Raw genomic sequence first — 17,737 nt, 5'->3', positions numbered from 1 at the left:
TGTGTACAGATCAGCTCTGTGTATCTTCCTATAATGTAGTGTGCATGCTAAAGGCACTCAGTTCTCAAATGCACAAACTCAGGGGTGTCTGTGCTCACAACATGTATGTATGTATGTATATCTTTATTTATAAAGCGCTGCTTATGTACGCAGCGCTGTACAGTAGAATGGGGAGCAATAAAATGGGGATGCTGGACTTGTGTATGGATGTTATCACAAGAAACAGAAACTAGGCAGCAACAAACTGTCTAATTGTTCTAATTGGATCTAATTAAGTATAAATCACAGAGGTTCAACTTCTCCAGAGAGTTGCCTAGGGAAAGCAAAAGAGAAGGCGTAGAGAATAGGAGTCTAACACCAACATAATTGTAATCTGTATTAGGGCTGGGCGTCAGGGTACTCACTCGTGCGGCCCGGTCTTGCGCGCCTCCTTGCGTGTGCACGTGTCAAAGCGCACGTACATGTCAAAGCGTGCGCGTCCGCGCCGCTTCTGCGCATGCGTGGGGGGTATTTAAAGCTATCAAACGCCTCCTCCTGTGCTATGTTGTCTGCGGCCTTGCCTGGGAATCTAAGCCTGCCTGATTTACCTTATGACTTTCTGTTGCCGATCCTTCGCTTGCCTGACTCTGATTTTCAATACTGCAGTAATTATTCTCTAATTTATTAGGAAATGGGGTTAACACCTAATCATGCATGGAAAAAAAAAATACCGTCAAATACCGTGACACCGATATAATTTTGAAAAATACCGTGATATAAATTTTTGGTCATACCGCCCAGCTCTAATCTGTATGCAAAAGCAGCATAGTTCTCCTTTATCGTTTTATGTAGCGTTTTCACCAAAAGATTAACGTACCTCTGTGGCTAGGCGCAAAATAAACAATGGCAATCCTTCCATAGGAGGGATGTAGTTGTCTAGCAGTATAGGTAATCCTATAAGGTTACCTTCCTGTAAAGAGGAAAAGATTGATAGTTACACTTTTCAAGTTATTACTGCATAGAAAGGCATGCAAAATGGAAAGTATTAACGAATGTCAAACTCCCAAGTGATTTCTGCCAGTGAGTGGTTAGTTGCTAACAAGTTCTTAACATAACTCTTATCTCAACAGGGTTCCAATGTACTTATCCCAAGTGAAATTTAGGCTATTGTCCCACAGCTTTCTGACGTCGCTTGCTGGAGGCTATTTTGTGCAAGTTTAAAAAGCTGAAGCGATGTGTAGGCCTTTCCACTGCCAACTCATTGCTGCCGGTGGAAAGGCATTTTGGAGCGCTTAGTCACCTGCAGTAGCAGCGATCTATCGCTGTTGACTAACTCTCTCCATGGGACATTAGCCTAAATCTGGCCATACATGTGGCGATCTGACGATGTTTCGCACGAAACATCGTCAGATGTGCCACACACCATTCAGGGCTGAATCGGCAGGTAAGGAGGTAGAAACAATAAGATTTCTACCTCCTTCTGCCGATTCAGCTCTGAAGGGAGATTTTGATCAGGCGCCTTCTATGGCGCCCGATCAAAATTTTCCAACTGGTCCGATCGGCGAGTCGGGCGATATCAGCAGCTTCCTGCGATATCGGTCGACTCGCCGACATACCATACACGCACCGAATATCGTACGAAACGAGGTTTCGTACGATATTATCGTGCGTGTATGGCCACCTTATGCTTGGTGTCAGAGCAGTAGTGCAGCTAAGTGGTTAATAAAAGAGAAGGCTGTTCTAAGTACAAGCCTTTAATCATTATACAGGTATGGAATCTATTTTCTGGAATGGCAGACTATGTCTAAAAATCTCCTAAAACAATCAAATACTAAAAGAACAATGTAACACTTTTATCAAAAGATCTGTCATTAGTTTGTTTATATCACTACTGTAGAGGAACTATTAATCAGGGACAATAAAGAACTGATTATTTGAATAACAAACTGTGGGGAATGGCACTGCTGCTTATTTGAAAAGATCCCATACTTGAGAAAGTTATTTCTCCGTTATCAGAACAATAAAAAAAGCCACCTGGTCAATTTCAAGTGAGAAGTAGTCTGCCATCATCTCTGCTTTCTTCTTTAAAAACTGTACAATATATTCAGCAAGTCCTTCTTTAGGGCCATCTTCTTCTGTCCACCCACTCTCTGTACTATCCAAGGCTAACATTGCCAAGTCATACAGTGGAGCTGGCTCCTGTTGTCACCAAAGGCAAAAAACACAAAACAAAAAACCCATCACTAACTAGCAAAAATCAATTTTTTAGTCTGTGTGTGTATATACCCTGTACAAAAAAAAAAACAGCACTCTATTTGATCAAAGTTTTGTTCTCATTACTACTTTTTGTAGAGTGCCTTCTTGAATATGGTATATGACCATTATCAGTACATTAAAGGGGACCTAAAGGCAAAAAAATAAAATCCCTTTGACAGGTTTGTTACTTTTATTGAAACTGATCTCCAATACACTTTCATTACTACTACTATTAGCAGCTACAGAGATAGACAATAATGATAATTTGCTGATCTGTCTCTACCTGTGTTTTAGCAGAGGCAATTCTCAGTACTGTCTATAGCAGGGTATTTTCTGGAGGGAAGCATTGTGCTGGGATATTTTATCATACTTCCCAGCTGTAAAAAAAACTCCCGATAGCACTGTAGAGCAGCCATCTAGAGATTTGTGTCCACAGCAGTCAGAGCAGGAAAAGCGAAGGAAGAATTGAATTACATTTAGGTTTTTTACAAAAACAGCAAAGATTTTTTAATGAAAGTATTTTGAGGATAAGTTTATTTTTGAGTAGAAAAAGTGAAAATGGGAAAAAGGAAGTGGTATTAATAATTTGAACCCTAGTAACCAGATAGCTGATGAAATGCCAAATTGGAGAGTTTATAAACCAAAGGAATATAATTCAAAAGCCACTCAAACAAAAAATGAAAATCAAGTCTTAGAATATCACAGTTTCCATTTTTCAAATTAAATGTTAATATAAAGCTAAGCTTCCCCTTCAAAGCAACCATCTGTAAAGGCTGTACGGTTTATCTTCTAATCCAGTAAAAAAGGTTGCTACTTTAAGAATGTATACATGCAAAATGAGCTCTTCAGCCAAAACTTGTGTTAAAAATAACAGCTCCCTCCATACACGTGTGAGTACTTACAGATAATTTCATTATGCCGAAGTTTCCAAAGTCATAAATGAGTATTTGGTAAAATAATTCTTGGCTAGAAGAAACAGAATACATGAAACAAAAGCCAGTAATATGGGCAGATGTAGTTTCAGACCAAATACAAAAATACATAAACACTGCAAAAAAAATAATGCTGAGTGTTTCTCATACTTAATCCTGGGGGCAAAATAAGCATCCAATAACAACATGACTTGTTTATGTTTGTGATTGAGCACAATTCTGCCCCACAATATCTTGTAATTACTGGAAAGTTATGCACATGAATATTCTATTTGTAATACTAATGTAGGATCACTTTATACAATATCTTGTGCTTAACTTAAAGGACATGTAAACCCCACACACAAAAATGAAATCAGTGAACAGCCTCTTTTAAATCTTTCAATACCTGCCACTCTGGTTGTCCAGATGTTAATAGTAAGGCTGCAGTATCCCCTTAAAGCGGACCTGTCACCTTAAGAAATAATTTTTAAATTGTTTTCTATTGTGTTTGGCAAGCAAAATAAACTTTACTTACACTATATAAATTATTTTTATCTTATTTTCTTCAGCCTTGGAATTCACAATTGCAGCAAGCAGGCAGGGGCCATTTTGTGGACACTGTTATCAAAGCAGGCATTGTATCCTGCCAAAATCTTGTTTCTGTGCCAGTATGGGGGGACCTGAGGCCCATGTCCATGCACTGGTTACACAGTTACATGGTGAGGAGGGAGGGGAAATGTGAGGAGAGCAGCAACATCTAAAAAGTTCTGAACTGAAAGTGAAAGTAACTGTCTGCCCCACCTCTATGCCTAAGGCATAATTGCCTGGCATAAGGATAATTGGGGCAGGCATTATATGATTGACAGCTGGGATTTTAAAATGCTTTTATAATGGGTATGGATGTGGTATTAAAAAAATTAATTTGGTTTTATGTTTAATTTGAAAAGGGCTTTTATTATACAGCTTTTTATGTCTGGGTGACAGGTCCACTTTAATCACTTAGGTTTCCTTTTCCCCCTGTAACCCACTCACCTCTCCCCCCTCGGGAATTTGCTTTGACTTCTGGCTTGTGGGCATGCTCAGTTGTTCTAAGCTCAAATTACTAAACACACCCTCCAGTCTAGCAGCCAGTGAAGAGATGGCATTGCTGGTTCCCATAGAAACTCAGCTCTAGCTGACTGCTTCAATTTTTTTCTACTAACCTCCTCTCCTGAGCTCAGCTCAAACAAAGCAGAACTTTTATCAGAGACAGTTCTGCCTGTGTGAGCCTGTATTGTCGATGAAATGTATGCTGAATAAGGGTCTGTGTGTGTGTATGCTGTTTGCAGATTTAAATGTAACTGATTATGTATCTGAGGAAAAATGGCCACTGGGTGAAAGCTGCTATTTGCTTTAGAAAAATGTGATGGTGCTGGCAAGCGGAGGGGATATATGCAGTACAAATGAAGCCATTTGGGTGGGGGAGATGTGCCCAACTGATATACATTGTAGGCAAATGTAGGCTTTACATGTCCTTTAATAGAAAATATATTTGTCACTTAATGCAATGATATGGGAACTATTCTCTGCTGCGTGTTTTTTTCAGGTAAATTATGTGTATATAGGTCACATATGGATTACAGGTCTTCAAAAATAGACAAGAATAAACACCAATATTTTGAGCTCATTTATAAATACTGGGCAAATATGCACCTGGCCAGCAACCCATAATAACCAATCAGTGGTTCACTTTTCTCAGCCAAAGGCAGGCAGAACAATGAAAGTTTATATCTGACTGGTTGCCATGGGTTATTGCTTAGCTGAAAATTTGCCCAATGTTTATAAAAGACCCCAAGTATTGATTTACAGAAAACTTTCTTTGCTGCATTTACACGAGCTACACAATACACAGAGAAAGTTTCAGACACCACCAAGTTTTTTTTTACCTAAATTGAAGGATTTTCCCAGAATCAGAATAAATGTGGGTGCATATTAAGTTGTGTCCACTATGATTTGTGTGAACACTTTTGCAAAGACATTTTTGTAATGGAGTTACTTCCATTGTGCAGCACTAATAACTGCATTAGTCAATGTGATGGGGAGTTCTCTGGTGCCACTGTGTGCTCTTGTATGTATTTTATCAGTGAAGGCTGAAGGGGCGCATAGGTACTCATTTGAAGTTGAAAAGGAGCATAGTCAGACACGCATTTTTCTCCAAATACTTTTGATGGACAAAAATACTGACAAGAGCACAAGCAGATACAGTCAAAAGAAAAAGTAGAAAGGGAGACATTCTGGGTTTGGACTAAAAAACCTGAGATCCCCAACACATAAATCCGATGTGAATTGATTTTGCTTGCTGTTTATTAACAAGCTTGTACTGTATGCATACAAATTTTATTTTATAGTAAAATGTATACTGGGCTGATTATTTTTATCAAGTCACTATTCATCATATGGATAATAAGGGGCAGATTTATCAAAATTCATTTTCTTTATACAAGAATACAGATCAGATTCATTTGCTCAAAGCCAACAAACAGAGGGTCTACCAAACACTTTTTTTTTTTTTTTTTTTACTTAGCAAAAAATCAAAGGGTGATATGTAATACCTGAGTTTAGTGGTGTTTAGAAGATATAACTTTGTCTGAAACTGAGCTAAAGCCCACTGGGGAGTGACACAGCCAACAAAGGAATGATTGCGCAGCATGTCCTGAAGACCTGCAAATAAAATACAAATCTGCTGTACAGAATAAACATCAGCCATTTTATTATTATTATTTATTTTATATTATTATTATTTATTACTATTATCTTCTACCTCTCTCATCAGAGCCCCTTAGGCTAATGCTAATAGGACTGGCAACCAATTTGAGCCTAGATGTGCATGTAATGGAGTCTCTGAACATCATCTATAATTGTATGTGCAGGTCACCTCTAATCCCTTGATCGAATTGACCAAATCAAATTAACTGCTGCCCCAAATGGCTTTACTATAATTATTTCATGGTTATATGGGGGAAGTGATTTAAGGTGAAGTAGGGCTGGAGGACACATTACACAACAGAAAAGCTGTGTAAAAAACATTGTTAGTTGTTGCTCATTACAATAAACTGGTTCAAATTCCATTGAATTATCCAACTATAGAATAAAAAACATCTCTTATAAATAAAATTTATGTATTTGTAGGTGCTGGAGCACCAGATGATACATAAATTAAATGTATAATATACAGTGGTATGAAAAACTATTTGTCCCCTTCCTGATTTCTTATTCTTTTGCATGTTTGTCACATTTAAATGTTTCTGCTCATCAAAAACTGTTAACTATTAGTCAAAGATAACATAATTGAACACAAAATGCAGTTTTTAAATGAAGGTTTATGTTATTAAGGGAGAAAAAAAACTCCAAATCTACATGGCCCTGTGTGAAAAAGTGATTGCCCCCCTTGTTAAAAAATAACTTAACTGTGGTTTATCACACCTGAGTTCAATTTCTGTAGTCACCCCCAGGCCTGATTACTGCCACACCTGTTTCAATCAAGAAATCACTTAAATAGGAGCTACCTGACACAGAGAAGTAGACCAAAAGCACCTCAAAAGCTACACATCATGCCAAGATCCAAAGAAATTCAGGAACAAATGAGAACAAAAGTAATTGAGATCTATCAGTCTGGTAAAGGTTATAAAGCCATTTCTAAAGCTTTGGGACTCCAGCGAACCACAGTGAGAGCCATTATCCACAAATGGCAAAAACATGGAACAGTGGTGAACCTTCCCAGGAGTGGCCGGCCGACCAAAATTACCCCAAGAGCGCAGAGACAACTCATCCGAGAGGCCACAAAAGACCCCAGGACAACATCTAAAGAACTGCAGGCCTCACTTGCCTCAATTAAGGTCAGTGTTCACGACTCCACCATAAGAAAGAGACTGGGCAAAAACGGCCTGCATGGCAGATTTTCAAGGCGCAAACCACTTTTAAGCAAAAAGAACATTATGGCTCGTCTCAATTTTGCTAAAAAACATCTCAATGATTGCCAAGACTTTTGGGAAAATACCTTGTGGACCGACGAGACAAAAGTTGAACTTTTTGGAAGGTGCGTGTCCCGTTACATCTGGCGTAAAAGTAACAGCATTTCAGAAAAAGAACATCATACCAACAGTAAAATATGGTGGTGGTAGTGTGATGGTCTGGGGTTGTTTTACTGCTTCAGGACCTGGAAGGCTTGCTGTGATAGATGGAACCATGAATTCTACTGTCTACCAAAAAATCCTGAAGGAGAATGTCCGGCCATCTGTTCGTCAACTCAAGCTGAAGCGATCTTGGGTGCTGCAGCAGGACAATGACCCAAAACACACCAGCAAATCCACCTCTGAATGGCTGAAGAAAAACAAAATGAAGACTTTGGAGTGGCCTAGTCAAAGTCCTGACCTGAATCCTATTGAGATGTTCTGGCATGACCTTAAAAAGGCGGTTCATGCTAGAAAACCCTCAAATAAAGCTGAATTACAACAATTCTGCAAAGATGAGTGGGCCAAAATTCCTCCAGAGCGCTGTAAAAGACTCGTTGCAAGTTATCGCAAACGCTTGATTGCAGTTATTGCTGCTAAGGGTGGCCCAACCAGTTATTAGGTTCAGGGGGCAATTACTTTTTCACACAGGGCCATGTAGGTTTGGATTTTTTTTCTCCCTAAATAATAAAAACCCTCATTTAAAAACTGCATTTTGTGTTTACTTGTGTTATCTTTGACTAATAGTTACATGTGTTTGATGATCAGAAACATTTTGTGTGACAAACATGCAAAAGAATAAGAAATCAGGAAGGGGGCAAATAGTTTTTCACACCACTGTAGATATTTTCTTTTCAAGACATTACTTGTGCGTTAGTTACGTACTTGAGTGACCACACTCTTCAATCTTCTTCTGCAGACTCAGTATACTTGTCAAATTTATAATTCTTCTTCTTGGCATGGAGGCAGCTGTCAAAGACTTAACCGACTCATCTTCCTCAACCATTTCCACATCAGATTCTTTTCGTGGTCGTTTCCTATCAAGGACAGAAACAAAATGAATAACTATTTCTTGATACAAGCTCAGACTAGTCCCACCAAACCATGACTTATTGCAACTTTCACTGAATTTACAATTTAAAGTAATTTATATCACAATTATTCTGTCTGGGACCATAATGTTTGATTTATCACATATGTAAAACAAACAATTCATATTAAAAAAAAGTTTTTGCATTAATATTAAATCTCCAAAAGGAGATGCTACAAACGTTGGGTTTTGTTAAAATGCATCGTTTTGTAGAACCAAAACCATAAAAAACTGGAAAGCATCATGTGTAGCTTATTTTAATTAACCATATATAAACTGGAGCATTGAAATAGGCTTTATAATAGGCTCTAATGTGTAAGGTGGCAGCTGGAAAATAAGCTGGATTTGACTACTGTGCATTTATGAATAGTGTACTGAATATGTAAGTACTGCTGCATTTATAATAACACGGTCACACATATAGGGGCTGATTTACTAAGACACAATTTCGAATTCGAATTGGAAAAATTCCGATTGGAAACGGACATTTTGCGACTTTTTCGTATTTTTTGCGATTTTTTCGGCGTCTTTACGATTTTTGCGTAAAAACGCAAGTTTTCCGGCGTCTTTACGATTTTTGCGTAAAAATGCGAGTTTTTCGTAACCATTACGAAAGCTGCAGAAAGTCGCGATTTTTTCGTAGCGTTAACACTTGCGCGCAAAGTCGCGCCTTTTTCGTAGCGTTAAAACTTAAAAGGCGCGACGTTTCGCGCAAGTTTTAACGCTACGAAAAAATCGCGACTTTGCGCAACTTTCGTAATGGCTACGAAAAACTCGCGTTTTTATGCAAAAATCGTAAAGACGCCGAAAAAATTGCAAAATTACCGATCATTACCAAAAAAAACGCAATCGGACGCATTCGGCCCGTTCGTGGGTTAGTAAATGTGCCCCATATAGTTACAACTGAAAGACCAACAGTTCAATTAAAACTAGAGCATTACATTGAAAGACAAGAAAAACAAAATAAGATAAAATAACATAACCGGAAAGACAGTTAAAGTGACAGTATACCCCCATGTTCAGCATGAGTATAATGAATAGGGCTTGTGCTGGACATATTCGTTGCTTATTTATTTATTCAAATAAAACTGGTTTGGTTCTATGCATTAAATTACCAGAGGACAGTTAATTTCCCTACATAAAAGAGTGATGGGAGAGGGTTGTATGCTGGCAATCTAATTATCTACTGTGCAATGACCAAACATGGAGCAGTCTCAATTTCCTAGTTTGCCATGTTTAGCTCAAGAAATAACAAAAACCATAGATTTATTTGAAATTAATACAATAAGTAAAGTATGTTTGACACAAGCCTTCTTTAACCTTACAGTTGATGGAGACATAAAAGTGGCATAGAGCGTTTTCCTACATGGATCAATGACTAACAAATAATCCAGCAATCAAGAAACATAAAAAATGATGTGCAAAAAAAAAAAAAAGTAATGTTTTACACCAGCATAAGTGACTTGAAAATTCAGAATGCCCATACTTAACTCTCTTCCACAAAATATGAACCTCCTCAGATAAGAAGGCAGGCAAACTCATATTTATCCCATGTGATACTTCAGATTCTTTGGTACAGGTTTTATTACCCCTTTTTTGGTTTTCTTTGTGTTGCTTATTCCTTCTACCAACCAGTTACCTCATTAGGGAAAATTGCTATAATTTAACCACTGTCTTGCTTTTTTGAAATACAATAAAAACAAATAAAAACGTGAGGCTTACAATCAGACTTGTACCTTCTAGCAAGTATATTGCATATTATATTACTTTTACTAATGTCAGCTGTAAAGTTGCTTCAGGTCACATGATGTAAATTCTAAGCTCACTTTCCTACTTTATAATTTGTCTGCTTTGCTCTCCACAAGTATGTAGCGTACCTGCTACCAACTCCCACAGTATATCATTAAAGGAACTGTAACACCAAAAAATGAAAGAGCTTTAAAGTAATAAAAATATAATGCACTGTTGCCCTGCACTGGTAACAGCAGCTTATTTATATAAATTATAGTAGACTTGCTGAAGTAAACACAACTTTTACATTATATTTTAGTTACTTTTATACACTTTCATTTTTTGGTGTTACTGTTCCTTTAACATGTAGCAAAGAGTTTTCTCATTCAAAAACGTGGAATCTATGGAGCTGGCATGCTGATGTTTTCTGTGTAAAGCAGCAATAGATTTTTTGCATACAAATGGGATAAACAGTCTGGACATTTAGGCACAGAATGCTTAAAACATAAATGATAACTGTTTAGTGTTTATTTTGATATTACCTGGGCTGTACAATGTTTGTGGAGTCATCAGTTTCTTTTTGTTTCAGCACAGAATTGTCTGGGTTGGCGGTAGCCTCAAGAACATCAAGCATTTCCAGATCACTTGTTTCTGCCATCTCTGTATCCTCTGAGGGAAGTCTGCTATCTTTCTGACCTTCAGCATTGTCAGGAGCTTGGCAGTCTGAGAGAATAAGCGGAGGTCTGTTCACAGGCTGAAGAAAAGCATCCAACTTCTGCTCCCTGGAGTCTGTACGTACCATCTGGTGAGCATAAACCTTTTCACTGGACTTCTGAGATGTAGAGGAAGCTGGCGGTGGTTTAGTAACATTACTTGCACAGACAGAATTTCCAGGTAATAATGTCTGGTTGAATAAAATGTAGAATAAATGGGGGGGAACATAAAACACTGAATATACATATGATACATATACATACTGTGGTAGAGGTACCAAAGGAATGTGTAAAAAGCGAGTTTTACATAGTGGGAGTAGTAAGCTTTAAGGCAGATGTTACTAAAACGAGAATGCTTTCTCTGATTAAAGGGTTTTGCTATCTGGTCCAGGAAGCTATAGTGTTCTAGAAGGAACCAGCAGACCAGACAATCCATTCCACTAATCCAGCTCATATATTGGAGTTCCCTTTCCACAGGAAAGTTGCCCTGTCTAGAGAAGGTAGTGCTCAGAGGGCAAGATTAATTTTTAAGATTTATATTTTATATGCTGTATTGGTTACCCCAGTTTTAAATAAACTGCCTTAAAGTAAAGAAAGTGTCTGTTGTGGATCCCCCAAGATTACAATACATTTGATATAAGCAAAGAAAATCATTTACATTACTGTTTTAACATATTCACAGACGAATGATGTGACCATATAAAAGGGCAGGTGCATTCTGATGCCTTTTATAAAGATACCATTTATAGCTTATCTTACCGATGTATATGTCAGAGAGCTGAAACCAAGCAACCTGAGTTCAGATCACATCAAAATGACATACATGCAACATGAAGTACGTTCCGCACACTCACAACACAGTTTACTGTTTTTAACCTAAGGTTTTGGCTATATTGACAGGCAAACTTTCAGGTCTCTGGTTATTGGTTAAGCACATAAGTGTATATCACTGCACGAATGCCTGGCCCCAGGGTCGGACTGGGGGGGGGGTGCAGGGCCCACTGGGGCTCCCGCCCCAGGGGCCCTGCAGGTGCCCCCACTGGCTGCGTCCCCTAACCCCCCCCCTGACGTCCTCCCCTGAGCGCGCGTAAATTTAACGTATCAGGGGAGGAACAGTCGGGCAGAGGGAGCGCTGGCAAGGGTCGGGTCGGGTCTAGGTCGCGGCCCAATGGGAATTTTCCCGGTGTCCAAGTCCGACCCTGCCTGGCCCTATGTCTAAGTGCACCATTATAAGAGGTACCAGCCATGCATTAGGAGAATACTTGTTGCTCCACAATCTAGCATTTACATACGTGTCATAATTATTTGCAACATAAATTGAGTGCTGTACACAATTTTAAAAGGATACAAGCATGACACGGTTTCTTAAATTTATGATACATTTTGGATATTGTTTCCAAGTATTTATGAAGCTCTACCCCTACACAGCTAAAGGCTTATTTTGTGTAATCCCTGTGTTTGTTTACATTTTTACTTTTGTGCTCACTTCTGGGATGTTACTGTGTTGGTTTCATTCTTGTTTCCTGCCTTAATTTTCTTATGGATGTATGGAGTGTGTTTATTCACTTTGACAAAGGCGAGATTGCTAGTAAAAACATTAGTCTCCACAATAAAGTTTGCCCTATTTCCTATGAGTGCAGAGCCCTACTTTATGTGTGTATATATATTTATTATAAATATTTATATAAAAACTACATTTCATGTGCATGTCAGCTTGCTATGGGCACTAACATGGAAACACTGACAGAGCAGAAAGTATATAGTTAGTATGAGACACTGACACTTAGTGCCTCTTGCCACTGCTTTTCCCATTTGCTGAGTCTGTCAGAGTTGCCATGTAATCTGCTCAGGCGGCACTCCCATGATCATTCCAATAGAAGTGTTGACAAGCAAATGTATGTATATGTATTTAAAGGACAAATATCTTTTCATCTTTTTTATGAAAATAAATGTTTTTGGACCTTTCCTGAAAATTACACAAATGGTGTCTTTTTTAAATTCATATACTGAACTTATTGTTGTGTCCCAATAGCTACGGTATGTAGGCCAAAATTCAAGGAATACATTTCTAGCTTAATTTTTATTTTTTTCCTAATAAAGAATTAATCTCAAGCTGCAGGCATACCTTCAGTTCTCTCAATAGTGCCCTTAAATCTCCCCATATTTCTCCAGTTCAGATGATCAGAAGCCTCATAGGAAAAAAAACGCTGAGCTCTGTAAAGAAGATTGCCATAATGCCTAACTCCTGCACCAATACCCCTGTACATGCTCAGTTTGTAAGACTATGAGGAAGCTTCCTGCTGATTGGCTCAGATCACACATTCCAAAGGGGGGTTCTAAGCATTCTCGAGGGAGGGGGGAGCAGGAGTAGGGAGAGAGGAGAGAGCTGTGCGTCTCTGGTACAGGAAAACAAAGAGACAACAAATCCTGTTTCTTTTGACACAGATCTCAGTGCAGCATTTCTGTGAGTGCTTATGGCTGTATTTACATAGACCTTTCTGATAAAGCTTACTTAGTTCCTTTCCTTCTCCTTTAAGCTTCATTTTTAAATATTTGATGTGACAAGCCTCAGTAACCACTCAAGTCCCTGCCAGTGTATCCCTTTTGTACAAAATGCCAAAAGAAAGGTGTTTCTCTGACAGGTATAAAAAATAACTTATAAGGAAAGGGAGGCTCACATGTTAAAACATAACTGCAGACTATTTATGCAATATCTCACCTGTGTGAAGTACATTCTGGAAGAGTTTGATCCCAGCAGTTTACTTTCAATGTGCTGCTGCACCCTCTCTATGATGCTATCTTCATGGAGAAAATGTACCTCATGCTTTGTAGGGTGCACATTCACATCAACATTTTGAGGAGCTATTTCTAGGCTATAAATAATAATCACATTTAAAATGCTATTCACCGTAAAACCTTTGAATCAGTAAATAAAGGTAATTTAACTTTATCTGAGACCTTCAAGGAACCCAGCCATGACTTCTGAGGTAATTGTAGTAAAAACCTTAATGTAAAAGGTGTTGATTTGGCAAACTCTCTAGAGTTTCCACCAGGCCAGGATTTTCTCTTTCAGTAAATACCCAAACATGAGCAATAAGGAAAACCTAAATCACAAGTAAAAACATGAAAAAAAAACTCCCTCCCTTTCCCTGTGAGTCTTGGGGAAATAATTTCAGGGTTATTAAAAAAATGGCAATCCCACTGCCAAGAAGGGGGCCTTCAACACTAAGGGGCAGATTTATCAAAATGTGAGTTTAGAGCTTAATACATAAAACTCACCCACATTCTATTCATTCCTATGGGGTTTATAGAAGTGTATTTATCAATAAGTGAAAGTTAGAGCTCACTATTTGATTAATACGCTTTTAAAAAATCCCAAAGGAGTTAATAGAATGTGGGTGAGTTTTTATGTATTAAGCTCTAAACTCACATTATGATAAATCTGCCCCTAAGTGTCCAAAGACACAAAGCTGTTAAATCTGCAAAATCTGGCTGAGGTTTGGACAGATGACCATGTAAGTTTCCATACACAACTATTCCAAGGAGGCCTGTTGCAAACCATCTGGGCATGTGTTGGGCATGAGTGTTACTCTGACAAACTGGAAATGTACTGAAATGAAGCAGGCTGACATCTACATAAGAATGATAAACAGAGCATCAATTTTCTTTTTTTGTCCCTAAACCTGTCAGTAGACAGTAGATACATTGAACGCTGACCACATGCAAGAAATACAATACCCTCACCTTGGGTGACTAAGGACCTGTTCACAAATATCTGTTGGTATAGTGGAATAAGAATACTTTGGGTTGAATTATTACATTGAAAAACTGAGAAAGCAAAGAGTAACAAGTTGTGCAAGACAACTTTTCATATAATGATCTAACATCCACTACCATGAGAGACCCAAAACTAAACACTGTGGACAATGTAAAGGTCCCAAAGAGGCAGAGAATGTCTGCCAGTTTTGAATGACGTGCCAGCTACTGCACTGGCCAATGTAGTTGTGGAGAACTTATGCATCAGGTGAGGATTCCTGGGTAAGACATGTGTCCAGAAACGGAGATAACGGTTTGGGCCAGTTCTAAAATTCAGGGGAAGAAAAACACCTGTTCACCGTCTCGTCAGATTGGAAACTAGAAAAAACTGAAATAGGATGTGGTGTTGCAAAGGGGTAAAACAAGACAGGCAGGGGTCTCTGAAAAGAGTTCTCTGCCAGACCCTTTGGTTTTCCTTTCTTTCAAGCACAGGGCTTAAAGAAATACTGCCATGGGAAAACATGTTTTTTAAAAAACACTTCAGTTAATAAAGCTTCTCCAGTAGAATCCTGCATTAAAATCTGTTTTTTTTTAAAAACAAAGATTTTTTAAATTAATTTCATATGGGACTAGCCCTATTCTTCATTTCCCATGGTGCAACAGCCATGTGACCTGTGCTCTCAGGAAGTTCAGTCACACTTTACTGGTGAGTTGCAAGTTGGAGCGATATCACCCCCCTTCCAGCAGCCGATCAGCAGAACAATGGGAAGGTAGCAAGACAGCAACTCCCAGTAGATATCAGAATAGCACTCAATAATAAGAAATCCAAGTCCGGCTTGGGACTCCTCCAGTTACATGGGAGTAGGAGAAACAATAGGTTATCTGAAGACAGTACTAATGTGTACTAATGCTCCTACTAAAGCACAATGGCACAATGTACTAAGATGGAACCTACACACCAATATTACAACTAAAAAAAATACATTTGATGGTTTAAAGAATAACATTTTAAATGGTAGAGTGAATTATTTGCTATGTAAACACTGTAATTTAGAAATTAAAAGTATACCATAAAAAATCATTACAGTATCGCTTTAAGACAGATGTCAAAAGGGTTCTTTTATCAATGTGAAGAGCAGGGGCTATGGGCACTAACATGCAATCAGCTTGTTTCAGGTCACATGACCTTAAACACGTAGGGAGCTGCTACACAGGTTTTCCTAAGGAGCAGGAACAAGCTGACCCACCTTCCTTCACTGTTTGCTGAGGATACAAAAGAAAATTGAAATTCCTTCAGCCAAAAAGGAAAAAAAAAAAAAAAAAAAAAAAAAAGGATTGCAAAAGTTCAGAAATACTGGTGCTCAGTGGAGGAAAAGGGCTCACACATTGGCTACAATAGCAGGACTCAAGATGAACACTAATAAGAATACTAATTAATGTCCACATGCTATGTAGCTGGATTGAACAGATGGTTACCTGCACACTGGGAAAAGGCTATTTGCCTGATATGTTTTTATAGTATTACAATGTAGAACAGTGTTTTATTGAATAAAAAAAAAACTTTTTAAATGTTTTGCTAAACCATATTATAGCCACTCGCCACTTGTTTTCTTTTTCTTTTGCTGTTTGGGTATCTGGGGGTCTTGTGCCTCAGAAAGGCTGAGCTGTCTGTGAAAAAATCAGTTTTTTTTGTTTTTTTTAAATAAGGCATCAAGGGTGGAATTTGACTATATAGACAGCGCTGGAAACAATACAGACTTGAAATACTAAATGCAGTGGGGAAAAAAGAAAAATAATTTCAAAAACACAGAAATAACTAGCACTTACCTTAAGTACAGGAAAGGATGTGTATTTTTTGGTAAGTAAGCAGCATACACAGTTTCTATTGCTTTCTTTAATGCTGTGGATTCAACTAGTCTTGCTGTGTTGCGTTGGGAGCATTGGGATAGAAACAAAAGCCAAGCATTAGGATTTTTTGGGTGAATAACATTTGTGTCTTTGGATATAGAAAAAAATTTGTGGTAGCAAAACAGAATTTAGCCTCCAGCTTATGAGCTCAATTCATCCTAAGACTATATGGGAATATAGAGTCTATAGAAATATAAAGGAAAAAGATGACTATGGACTATATTTCATTCTTTTTACACAAAACACTTTGTCTAAATCACCATAAATTGTACTTGTCTGTGCAGCTAAGGGCCCTGACAGATTTATTGCCCTTGCAGTAAATAAAGTGATCCCAGATAATCATACAAAAATGCTGATGGAGGCATTTTGTGTGACTGCCACATGTAATGTTTTACAAGGTGACTCAAACGAATGTGAATGGGCAAAGCCCTTAGTGAAAAAAATATTGACACCCCCATTCAAAATTCTGACTGGTGCACAACCCTAGGTCATTGTCTGTGGGAGAAACTTGAATTTCAGTGCTCAAATACAGTTCACACAGTATTTTAAGTCTGCTGTACCTCAGAAAATACCACAATTTAAAATCCCCAAAACCTTGGGGTCTAGAGATGGCTCATTTGTATCAGTTAGAATTTTAAATGGGGAGTGTCATTATAGTTTTAAACTAAATATTGCCTAATTCAAGAATTCAGTCATAACCCAGTATACTACTTGGCCAAAAGTATCTATGTATATAATACTGTATATACTGGATTCACAGTGAACTAATTATTTGGTGCCAAACTTTGTGTATTAGGTGCTTAGTTGAATTAGAATGTGGCTATTTTAAAACTAATTTAATTTTAGACATGGTATTACATATTAAGATTTGATTCTGTCTTGATATGCAGCTCCCTTAATATGCAGTTTGGCAAATTACACCCCAATTAATTCCTTAAAAACACCATGTTGATAATTTGGTTTTAATTAAACAAAAAACCACTTTGGTCAGAATGTTAGTTTAGTATATGGGGGGGGGGGGTGACTGTGGTCTCTGTATTCTGGTTTGCATTACAATGTAGTTTGAGTTATGTTTTTCAGATTACATGTACATCACCTTATATCTTAAAATATTTGAGGCATATTTATTGCCTAATAAATAAACCCCCTTGTGTATTAGATATACAATACAGATAAACAGTGCACTCTCAATAATATTTTCTCTAGTGGTAGTGAATGTAAACTTTCACCGCAATCCAACCCCAACAGGTTTTTATGTTTGTTTTATGTAATTAATTGTGGGTGTATGCAGGATACAAAAACAAGGTATTTTTGTCTAGAAGATTAATTAATACACTTAGATCGAATGTCTCAAAAGTAGGACAAATAAAGATGTTAGGTAGCAGCTTGCAAGTTCATATT

At 37.9% G+C, this 17,737-nt stretch overlaps 1 protein-coding gene across 1 annotated transcript in view; it reads right to left on the bottom strand.

The window, feature by feature from the left end:
- The window catches only part of mlh1 (mutL homolog 1), a 35,759-nt gene that overhangs the window by 6,442 nt on the left and 11,580 nt on the right, over positions 1-17,737 (bottom strand). The window contains exons 10-17 of the mRNA XM_002933409.4: positions 16,256-16,349; positions 13,392-13,545; positions 10,502-10,863; positions 8,024-8,175; positions 5,741-5,849; positions 3,138-3,201; positions 2,014-2,178; positions 857-949 (exon numbers count right to left, since the gene is read on the bottom strand). Coding sequence (XP_002933455.3) covers positions 857-949; positions 2,014-2,178; positions 3,138-3,201; positions 5,741-5,849; positions 8,024-8,175; positions 10,502-10,863; positions 13,392-13,545; positions 16,256-16,349 — 1,193 coding nt within the window. The remainder of the gene's footprint in view (positions 1-856; positions 950-2,013; positions 2,179-3,137; positions 3,202-5,740; positions 5,850-8,023; positions 8,176-10,501; positions 10,864-13,391; positions 13,546-16,255; positions 16,350-17,737) is intronic.

This window comes from Xenopus tropicalis, chromosome 6 (genome assembly GCF_000004195.4).
Source record: "Xenopus tropicalis strain Nigerian chromosome 6, UCB_Xtro_10.0, whole genome shotgun sequence".
NCBI lineage: Eukaryota > Metazoa > Chordata > Amphibia > Anura > Pipidae > Xenopus > Xenopus tropicalis.
This window is presented reverse-complemented; position numbering and strand designations above follow the sequence as displayed.